This window comes from Haliotis rufescens, unplaced genomic scaffold (genome assembly GCF_023055435.1).
Source record: "Haliotis rufescens isolate VD_foot unplaced genomic scaffold, xgHalRufe1.0.p SCAF_16, whole genome shotgun sequence".
NCBI lineage: Eukaryota > Metazoa > Mollusca > Gastropoda > Lepetellida > Haliotidae > Haliotis > Haliotis rufescens.
Window position 1 is genome coordinate 10,361,684 of NW_025963846.1, and position 11,722 is coordinate 10,373,405.

At 39.3% G+C, this 11,722-nt stretch overlaps 1 protein-coding gene across 1 annotated transcript; it reads right to left on the reverse strand.

The window, feature by feature from the left end:
* Nucleotides 1-1,020: 1,020 nt before the first annotated feature.
* On the reverse strand, nt 1,021-11,466 carry LOC124134679. Its single transcript, XM_046499636.2, has 10 exons — nt 11,397-11,466; nt 8,055-8,157; nt 7,229-7,354; nt 5,685-5,815; nt 5,156-5,240; nt 4,386-4,426; nt 4,006-4,158; nt 3,134-3,284; nt 2,490-2,541; nt 1,021-1,644 (listed from the first exon to the last, which is right to left on the reverse strand). Exons 1-10 carry the CDS (start codon nt 11,419-11,421, stop codon nt 1,168-1,170), a joined length of 1,344 nt encoding a protein of 447 aa, XP_046355592.2. The 5' UTR covers nt 11,422-11,466; the 3' UTR covers nt 1,021-1,167.
* Nucleotides 11,467-11,722: the final 256 nt, after the last annotated feature.

The following is an 11,722-nucleotide window of genomic DNA, read 5'->3' on the forward strand; positions in this document are numbered from 1 at the left end:
AGACGTTTACCACTTCGGTGAAACCCACGAGCACGGGTATGATGCTGACAAACCTAGAAACATAATCGGGGCGAACCGGGCAACGTTTAGTAAGAAAGACTTGAGACATCGACTTATGATAAAGCAGGAATCGTATACCGTACAATCTTATGATTATGAAAAGGTTTTTTTCGCTTATATGTTTGTTACGTTTTGATCTATTTTCTTGTTTACCAGTTTCGTTTGATGGGTCACAGGCAGCGGTGGGGTTTGCCAAGTGGTTCGATTCCCTAAATGGTTACAAGGTGTGCCGCCAACCGTTGCTTCCCCTGTCGTGATGTGGTTGGAAAATAGCGATACCTCAATCAGCAGCCCGCTGAGGGTTCTGGCAACCAAGTAAAATGTGGTCGTTATTGAAACAATCAAACAATCAGTTTATTACCCAAAGGTGCCACCAACGGTGGTACATGAGCATACAATAATCAATATAAATAATTGATAAAGATGATACCGTTAATGTGGTTACACTGTTTCATGAAGGATAATTTGTAAATGTACACTAAAGAATAACAGTTTCTTTACTGATTGGTGATATAGTTTTAGATAGATTAAACAAATTTGACAACGTTTGGTATTCTATATTTATAAATATCTGCACATCTAAATAAATGATGGAATTCATCTGCAATACTGTACATAAATTACAACGTATATTATCTGCAAACGACAAGTTTCAATACGGTCAATGTTGACTTTTGCAGCAGTAGCAGCGGTACATGTACGATTGTTCACAGGGCTCGATACCTCGGTTATATTGACACTTTCATAATTCTTCTGCCGGTTATATTCTCCACCGGAGGGCATACATAATAGGTGAAGGACCTGTCCCGTATACCATTAACAGTGGTGGTGGTGCTGTTTGTTGTTTGTCGCGGCACTCAGCAATATTCCAGCTATATGACGGCGGTCTGGACCAGACAATTCAGTGATTGACATCATGAGCATTGATCCACGCAACTGGGATACGATGACATGCATCAACCAAGTCAGCGAGCCTGACCACCCGATCCCGTTAGTCGCCTCTTACGACAAGCATAGTCTCTTTTTACGGCAAGCATGGGTTGCTGAAGACCTATTCTACCCCGGATCTTCACGGGTCCCATTAACAATGAGATTCAACTCAAAGTGTTAGTCAAAGGAGAGCTTTGAGTATGGCGGTGTATCCGGCGTCTCTTCCGTTTTCTCTAAAACAAAATATTTATGATTTTGTCCCTTTCCCGAGTCCTCTTGTTCTATTGTGTAATACGGTGGGTCTTCTGCGCCTGTTGTGTCAGACGGTTCCTGGCTGTTGTCCTGATGCGAAACATCTTCCACAGTTATCTCCCCTGCTACAACTGCATGATTATAATCATTGTTTATCACTTGCTGTCTTAATTTCAGCTTTGTTTTGTCTAGGTAGTCATACATATGTGTCGCCCCGTTCTTGGGCTTAACGTGGTCCCCCAGCCGGTCATATTCATCCACATCATTTGACGTCACTTCCGGTCCAGTCAGGTCAGAGGACGTTGCGTAGGGTGGAAGTGTGCCGATGACATCCGGAAGCTCATACGTGTGATATTCTGAACTGGCTGCGTCACTGTGTTTGTCACAGAGGGCACGTCGGTCCTGAAATATACAAAAGCTCATGCTATTCTTTGCTAGACGACCACCTCCGTGGTCTAGAAGTAGAGCGTCAAGCAATTGTAGAATGACAATTGTTACAACAAGCAATTGTAGAATGACAATTGTTACAACAAGCAATTGTAGAATGACAATTGTTACAACAAGCAATTGTAGAATGACAATTGTTACAACAAGCAATTGTAGAATGACAATTGTTACAACAAGCAATTGTAGAATGACAATTGTTACAACAAGCAATTGTAGAATGACAATTGTTACAACAATCAATTGTAGAATGACAATTGTTACAACAAGCAATTGTAGAATGACAATTGTTACGACAAGCAATTGTAGATTGACAGTTGTCACAACAATCAATTGTAGATTGACAATTGTTACAACAACATGTGTAAAATGACAATTGTTAAGACAAGCAATTGTAGATTGACAGTTGCTTTCATCTTAACTGTTGCGGCGCTTCGGTGCAGATACTAGCATCTTTAAATGCAAATTACACATTGATTTTCACAAAAGGCTTGATGAACAAGTCTCACCGAAACGTCGCAAAAGTGTAAATAGAGAAGCTGTTATCCAAATAGGTGCTTGTTACACTTAAAGGGATGTTTTCAAGTCTTGATTGAAACTCAATTGAAACTCCGCATCAAGTACATGCAAGAGTCATAGGTCAATTGTTTACATAGTACTGGCAATCTGTTGACTCAAAAGTAAAAACTGGTAGTTTTAGGTATCGCCAAAGCGACAAGCAGCACTGAAACGTGCCAGTACTACCGGTTGGTTATTCATTGCCTAGAATCCCGTGAACATGATTATGTATACAATATACTCACATCTTCTTTGACCTTGACATCTGAAGACGTAACGTTTCCATTTGAAGACGCTCTGAAGGAACGAAACATATTATTTAATGTTATTTCAAGACAGCCAAGACAGTTCATTACCTACTTTGTCATATATCGTAATCAGAGTCTCCTCCGATGAAGAAGACATTCAGAGGAAAGGTTAAGAATTCTAAAGAGGATAAGAAGACGTGAAGATCCGGGGAAGAATAGATCATCAGCAACCAATGCTTGCCGTAAAAAGCGACTTTGCTTGTCTTAAGAGGCGACTAACGGGATCGGGTGGTCAGGCTCGCTGACTTGGTTGATGCTCATGATGTCAATCACTGGATTGTCTGGCCCAGACCCGATTATTTACAGACCGCCGTCATATAGCTGGAATATTGCTGAGTGCGGCGTTAAACAACAAACAAACAAACAAACATTTTGAGCTGAGCACCACCAAGCAGGGTAGCAACAAGTACCGCCTCTTCGTATGACGAAGCCCTTGATCGAATCGAAACCCTTGACCTCCGGGCAGTCGCTCTTATCCCTAACACCACAGATGCGGTCGTTTATTAAAAAGCCACCGTTACATAGTTACCGCATCGCCTACGGCGGCGTTGAACAACACACGCTTATTCTAGAATACTTACTTCATTCGACGCCTGCAGAGACTCCACAGGATGATAAAGAAAATTGTAAGGACCGCGCCCCCTGCCACGCCCCCAATTATCCCACCCAACAGTTGACCATTCGTCCCGTCCTCGAGTGCACTAACGGTGGTTTGTATACTGAATGTAGTCCCTGTCAAGGTGAAAAAGAATTAGTCCACAGGTGTCATATTAAACCAGACCTAAGTACATAATAACATTAGATCAGCAATAAAATTAAATCTATTTAATTTAATTGACAAAAACTGTATCGAAGATTGGTCCGAGTAAACATCTACAGAACACATATACACTTACATTGGGGGTAGCTACCCCTAGTTGTTAGTAAAGCACCAATTCAATGTTTTACGTGCTTCAGTTTCCGGGATTCTCTGGCCCTGAGTTTGAATCCCAGACTCACCGTCAGGAGCCCGTGAAGATCCGGGGTAGAATCCCCCGGCAACCCATTCTTGTAAAAGGCGAATATGTTTGTCGTAAGTGAGTGAGTGAGTATGGTTTTACGCCGCTTTTAGCAATATTCCAGCAATATCACGGCGGGGGACACCAGAAATGGGCTTCACACATTGTACCCATGTCGGGAATCGAACCCGGGTCTTCGGCGTGACGAGCGAACGCTTTAACCACTAGGCTACCCGACCGCCTGTTTGTCGTAAGAGGCGACTAGCGGGATCGGGTGGTCAGGCTCGCTGACTTGGTTGATGCATGTCATCGATCCCAATTGCGTGGATCGATATTCATGATGTCAATGACTGGATTGTCTGGTCCAGACTCGTTTATTTACAGACCGCCGTCATATAGCTGGACTATTGATGAGTGCGGCGTTAAACAACAAACAAATAAACAAACAAACTCACGGTCAGAGGATGTGGTCATCTCAATCGCTCGGATGTCCGTTCTGGGGGAGGAGGCAGGTGTAACTAACTCGGATGGGGTGCTGGTGGGTTGTGTTGTTGAAGATGGAGAGGTTGCACGTGTTGTCGTCGTAGTCGTCAAAGAATCACTGTCACCTCGAAAAGGATGCAAATAATACTGTAACAAAATCACTTTTCTCTCAAATAAAGGTAACATAAACTATCTGACAGGATACATACCTATTTTATTGTCCTTTCAATGATCACCTCATATGCAAAAGTATTTTTAGCTTTGCTACTAATTATATTTAGACGACGCGTATTTTTATGAGTCAATATTCTAAGTTTAAAGTATCAGAAGAATCACAGCATTATATACTCACATATGTCGATCTCCAAGAATTTACAAAACAAGATGATGAAACTGAAACACAAATAGTTCAATAAGATACATTATAAATTCAAGGGACCACGTGTTTCAGCAACCAATGTTTGCCGTAAAAAGGCGACTATGCTTGTCGTAAGAGGTGACTAACAGGATCGGTTGGTCAGGCTCGCTGACTTGGTTGATGCATGTCACCGTATCCCATTTGCGTGGATCAATGTTCGTGGTGTCAATCTCTGTTAATCACGATATTTGCCGATATTAATTAGTGTGGCGTTAAAAAGCAAAAAAGCAAACAAAAAACAAACATTATTCTATTCCATCAACGGTAAGTACCGCTCAAGGGGGAATATAATACTACAAGATAAATCTGTCCTCAACATAAAGATTTCTCAGTAAAAAATATACAAGGTCAACGCAATTCATCAAGAGAATTCACGTTTGCGATCATTAAATAATTTTCACGTGTTACGTGTTAAATCATTTTTTGGAGTAGGAGCGTGTATGGTCGAAGTACCCCTGTGCGGCGTTAGGCAACAATCAATCATATTTTGGTCGGCGGGCGCTACCGGTAGAGTAGGCCTGCTTATTCTTTATGCCAACACCTGGTGTCCAAACATATTTTAAGTTATCCATTCATATAATGTTCACCACTATGATCATCTTTAGCGCACAACGGAATATACTATTTCGGGAGAAAGTCAATACTGTTTATTAACTGGCGTTGATGTTGTATATATTACACTGAACCAATGCGTTCACTCTGACCTGTTGCATATGGGTCTTTGTTTCTTAGGCCTGGACGGCGACTTCTCGCATGATACCGAGTCTCGATTACACTCACACTTAAACTCTGAAACCAACATCCAAGTATTAGCACAATCATGAAGGGCTGAGTTAAGAATGGGACTGGATCGCGATGGATCTAAAAAAAACGCATCTATTACAAACACCCCGAAGTGATGCAGATCTCCGACGTTTACCACTTCAGTGAAACCCACGAGCACGGATATGGTGCTAACAAACCTAGAAACATAATAGGGGCGAACCGGGATTCGAAACCACAATCATAGGTTTCTGGCGTGCCAAAGGGACGCAACTCTGCACAGCGAATCGCAGCGCCTTAGACGGATCTGTTAACCCGTCAAAAGTGACCTAGCGTAAGACGGTGCCCCCAGGCATGTTGAACATCATGACATCACTTTCTCGTGGTCTCTGGCTTGTTATATCAAACTAACTAAATAAATAAATAAATAAAAACAATAACGAACATGTAAACAAAACCCAATTTTGGTACCTGTGTTGAAATAGTTGAAAGTGAAACTATTCCCGCACTCCTCAACAATGTCTTTCATATTTGGGTCGTTCTGTCCCTCATCGAGATCCAGCTCACAGCTGTGCCCTCCACCTTTAAGGCAGTGTATGAAGCTGGAATACATAAAGTAGAATCAGCCTATAGTCACGTTCACATTATCCGGAACCCAAATAATATAGTTTATTCATTGCGCCTCAGAGTCAGTTCAGTTTAGTAACTTTATTTCTCAGAAAGACGCACCAATGGTGGTACATGCGAAACATTATAATTTTAATTCATAATATAATAAAAATATCAATATCAAGATGAGGGGAGAATTGTGCAAATACATATGGGGATCAAAGGTTTCAATGAAAAATGATAAATAAAGTAACAAGAATCTTATACGCGTTTGCTGACAGGTTTAACATTTCTAAAGATGGTATTGATGAATTTGGACAAGTTTTGCATATCTTTTACTCTAATGCTGGATAAACATTTTTTTTCAATTAATACATATTAGGCCATTCGGAGAGATCTTTAGATGCGTACATAGACCGCTACTTGAGAAGCGTGGTTCACATCTAAACAGGTAATGAAACTCGTCACCATAATAAATTACACAAACGTTCCACTCTTGGGATATCAGACCGGCGTCCAGTTTCAATTGGTAACTTATGGTTTGTGGTTCTAAATGGTAAGATTGGGTTTAAACGTTTTTAGGCAGATAAAGATATTTTTTCAAAGGTTATATTTTCTTAAAACATTTTGTAGTACACACATTTAGAACTCTCAGTAATGGAACGGTGCCAATTCTGCAGGAACTGGTCTTTCAATATTTCTTCAACTTTTAAAGCAGGCCATGAAGAACACATTAACGGATTGTCAAATATTTCACCAGGGCCACAGTTGTCTAGTATTTTCTTGACAATGTTGTCCATGGAAGTTTTCTTGTTGTCATCATTATGTATTTCACGGTTTTGATGTGTACATAGTTGAAGTCAAGGATTCCTCTCATTCCAGCTGATATACATACAGATGACACTAAATTTGATCATGCTTATCAAAATCAATCCAAAGTATGATGTTAAACGGCATTATGATAGTATAGCTGTAAACAATTTAACCCCAATTAACAATTTAATTTAAAGGGGCCCGCGTCTTACAGATATATTGTCCAATATGCCTTCTCTCTTTATTCATTAAGAACTAGCGCGATGGAAACTACCGGTAATCCTGCTAATCACATGAACTGCCTTCAAGAGAAAGCATACAATTGAATTTGGATTTGACCCAAAAAATTACAAAGGCTATCAAAACGTTACTGGGCTGAAACAGTCGACGAAACACAGCAAATTTTAGGTCCAAAACACGACAATGATTCCCGTATCACATAAATCTCCATCGAAAAAACATTTCTTGTTTGTTTAATTTTAGCCACCATCAACCACGGGTGTATGCTGTCTTTTCAATGGCAGTTTAAATGTAATAAATTATCTTTTATTCATTGGATTAATTTCGCACTTGTTTAGATGTGTTATTATTACCTAATTTCTGTGTTTTCTAAGTCAAAATCTTGCAGTGTCATGGTGACCCCTTGTATTGCAGAGCTGCCGTCACTTGCCGGAGGGGCCACTGCCGTTGACGAGGAGGGGTAGATGAAAGTCTGGCGTCTGAGAAGCAAAGGTCACGCAGGTTACAAACAATAATCTCGTGTAGAATTTGGAAGTGTAAACGTGGTACTACGGAGCCTCGTCTATTTCACAAAAATGTCCCCACGTTTCCATCATCATCATCATCATCATCATCCGAATTTCGAACAAATAGGACCCAAAGTTTCACTATTTAGTATTAAACACATTTGATAATCACTATTGATAATCCTATTTGATGATAGCGTTACGGTTATTATAGCTAAAATTGATAGAATTTGTTATCAAATAAAAATAAACAACAATATTGGTTTTGAAACTTTTACTGCAATCAACACACAATGAATGTGACCAACCCACTTTCACAAATATGGAAACGTTTTAGCTATAAAATGTGTGAAGCCCATTTCTTGCGTCCCCAGCCGTGATATTGCAGGAATATTGCTAAAAGCGTCGTGAAAACCATACTCACCTACGCACTTTGATATACAGTAAACTACGGTTATAACGAACTCAAAGGGACTACTAATTTAAGTTCGTTATAACTGTAATTCGTTATAAGCATATATACAGTATAACAACAGCAAATAGTCGGGACTAAAAAGTTAGTTCGTTATATCCGTTAGTTCGTTATAAGCGTGTTCGTTATAACCGTAGTTTACTGTAGTCGCATTTCACAAATTCCCAGGTAATATGGTGGTATTTCATTTTGATTGCTTACCTGTTTCTGGGGTGTTGGGTAACTCCGGGGGAGGGTAACATAGAGGCCGGACCCCCAGGGACCTCGATACTCATAGCAGTGACAGGTCTCAGGAAGGTCATCACTGTTGGTACAAGGCTTATAATAAATGCATGGGCAATGAGTTGTATTATATCACTATATAAATGTTATTGATTATAATATGTGAACTATGGTTTTTATTATAAGCTGGTTATATGACAAATGAGGTACATAATCTTGATTCTACCATGAATTTGGAATTTACTCGATTCTGATTGGTCAATCAGAGGCTATCAAATCACAATAAACCCCCTCTGATTGAAACAGCTGGCTTGACGGCCGCATCTCCGCGGAAGCTAATATTCATAGAATAGTACTATTTTCAGTCATTGTCGGTAGGCATATTTAAATAATTATATCTACAATTACAGGTTACAAAATGAACAGATACGGTTACTACAATATTCAAAGGATATGTGGCAATACATTTCGTGCAGAAAAACACGTCAGAAATCAGCAAAGGGAATGTATTTACGTTTTGGAGACAACAGAGAGCTTGGAATTTTGGCGCTTTTCTATATACGACTGTGACGTCATATCTTTGCGTCACAATGAGCGATATGACGTCATAATGGTGACGCGCGATGTAGAGCGAAAGCCTTGCAAAGCTTGCTTTGTTTTCTTTAGGGATGCCCGCCTCATGTTAGCTTACCAAGTTGCCGTGCTTGTATGCTTTCAATGCCTGTCATATGTTCGAGTGAAGTATTACGGTGTAAACAAACTGCTTGAGTATATACGGCACCATATTTTGTTCGGTGATTCCGTAATTCAGATCGATAACCCACTCAAAACACTGAACTCAACCCATGCCGCTTCACTCAGTATATTTGCTAACACCAAAGAGTTCGCATTTTATCTAGTCATGGTAGAATGGAGATAAACATACTGTGTTTTCAATGTAGAGCTAGGTTACCTGTAGATTTAACCGCGCTAAATTTTACATTTGAAACCTCACGCTGCGCGTTCGGCTCCAAATTCAATTTAGCAGGGGTCTACAGGTAACCTAGCTCTACATTGAAAACACAGTATGTTTTTCTTCTAATTAAACTATCGGTAAATGAATGTGTTTAACTTTAAATCAAACATTATATTATAATCGTATTAAGTACTTTCGAGGGTATATGCTAAATGCAAAATTTTTACTCAAAGATATGATTATATATGTAGGTATTATGTAGATGGTTAGCTCATTAGGCGATTGGTGTTTAAGGGGAAATACCAGGTGATCACTGTTAGTCTGTGCTCAGGGTACTGTATGGTCCCCACAACACCTGAGATTGGTTTGTTTGTTGTTTTACGCCGCACTTCGCAATATTCCAGCTATATGACGGCGGACTGTAAATAATCGGGTCTGGGCCAGACAATCAAGTGAGTGATATCATGAGCATCGATCCACTCAATTGAGATGCGAGGGCATGCATCAACCAAGTCAGCGAGCCTTACCACCCGATCCCGTTAGTCGCCTCTTACGACAAGCATAGTCGCCTTTTACAGCAAGCATGGGTTGCTGAAATGGACCTTCGTGGTTGTACACGTCCATGTTGGTACAGCGCCCTGGTGATTCTGGGGAAGGATTCTATGCTTATTAAGAGAGCCTACGGAGCGGCGGAGTAGCCTAGTGGTTTAAGCTCTCGCTCGTCACGACGAAGACCCAAATAAAGAGGATTGGTCGATCAGGATCGATGACTTGGTCGATTGTGTGTCATTGACCGTTGTTCATAGTTTCAGTCACTGACTTGTTTGTCATGGGGATATAGCTGGAGTATTGATGACTGCGGCGTTTAACGACATTCACTCACTCTCTCACTAGCTTTGGATGCTTAGAATGAACAATTTATTGACGCCCCTCATTTACGTAATAAAAGGTTAAAATATATTCATATTTAGGACTTCATAATTAACTGGGTCACATTAATATCTCTGGCATAGTGAGTGAGTGAGTTGGGTTTAACGCCGCTTTTAACAGTATTCCAGTCATATCCTGGGGTGTCAGCTTAATGTGGGAGGAAAGCCCAAACAAACAATACTATAGGTATGTAGCTTCCTTAGTACAGTGAACAATTTTGAAAGTTCAAGGTTATTAAAGTTAGCTGATAGAGATCCAAACGATTAATGAGAACAATTTGCCACTTGAATGCTTTAAGAATATTATGTTATTTGAAGTGATGTATAAACGTAATGAATACTGCTATCGAAACAAAAACGATAAAACCTTAATAAGTATGTGTTTTAACGATCGATCATAACCCGTTCCCCTAACTGGACGGTTCATGGAAACGACGTCGTTATGCGCAATACACATGGTCACTGCCACGGGGGCTATGATTCAACACGGGACTGCGCATGCGTTTAACGGTACATATTCCCATATGCCCACTGGCATAACGTGCTTGAAAAGTTGTATGATAAAAACATTGAACACTACGCATCCAAAATTGTATATAAAATGTTACCCCCAAATGAATATCTGATTTAACCTAGATAACGCTTTCAATATGCGATTGTATTTGACAAAATCTTAATTTTCTCAAACATTGAAAGAAAAGTATTAAAATATTCTTTTTAAATCCTTAAGAATTTGTTTTAAGGAAATCAATAGTTTAATTTGTTAGTTTGATAAGTTCAATGTACAGGAAAGATGTGAATGAATATATATTTAAGAAACTAACATTTACATCATAAGTTGTATGCCTACCTAAAAAGTAAAAATATGCTGGAGTAAAGTTCGTTTAAACAATTATCTTTTTTCAATATCAGATCTAGAGATGTATAAATACACTTCAAATTATATACGCAATTTAATACACTGAAGATTCGCCATCGAAGCATACATACCAATATGGGTATTGTTGCAAACAGATGTACGGTGTCTGTGTGACCATAATTAATAATTCAATTATTAAAATTATTAATCAACTAGACACTTATTATTAGTATCTACACTATCGACGATATACAACTGTTGACACAATACAACTTTCCAGATTACAATAACAGCAAGACAAACGACATACATATGATTCTTAACTATTTTGATAGAAGTTGGAGTACTAAGTAAGGATAAGAATTTATGGATCACTTGCTTGATAACGGTGTTAGAACCTACACCGAAACGTTGCTCTTCATTGTAATAAAGAAGTTGTTCATCCATAAATTCTTATCCTTACTGTTTAAGAGACGGTGAGGTTTAAATCTTAAAATGCTCAACTTTTAAGATGGAGGTGCTACAATACTTACAAATTCACTATTTTTAAAGTCAAAATTGAATGGCGAAGTACTTACGGCATACAAAGATACGTGGGTACATCTTTCCAATATGGTTTGTGGCGGAGTGTGACTGTGGTGCGCGAGTTCCCACTGGTGACTTCAAACAGGAAGTCCATCCCCGGAAACTCACTTCTCCCCCTTTGTTCTAACGCAGTGATTCATGTTTCTCGTGCCTCAATTCATTTACACACGACACATTATTTCTTAAAGGTGTTAATTTTAAAACATTCAATTTGAAAAATATATATATATTAGTATTTAAAGAAAAGGTTAATAAACCATGACTTATCAAATCCCATTTATTTTGCATTGCATGAGTCAATTAATTGCTGTTGGTTATT

Excerpts from the sequence above, each read along its gene's own strand:
- LOC124134679 (XM_046499636.2), bottom strand. The coding sequence starts at position 11,421 with ATGTACCCACGTATCTTTGTATGCC. Across the intron at positions 5,241-5,684 it reads TTTCAACTATTTCAACACAG|AGTTTAAGTGTGAGTGTAAT; the intron begins GTACCAAAATTG and ends TGTTGGTTTCAG. Across the intron at positions 4,427-5,155 it reads CAAAGACCCATATGCAACAG|TTTCATCATCTTGTTTTGTA; the intron begins GTCAGAGTGAAC and ends TTTGTGTTTCAG.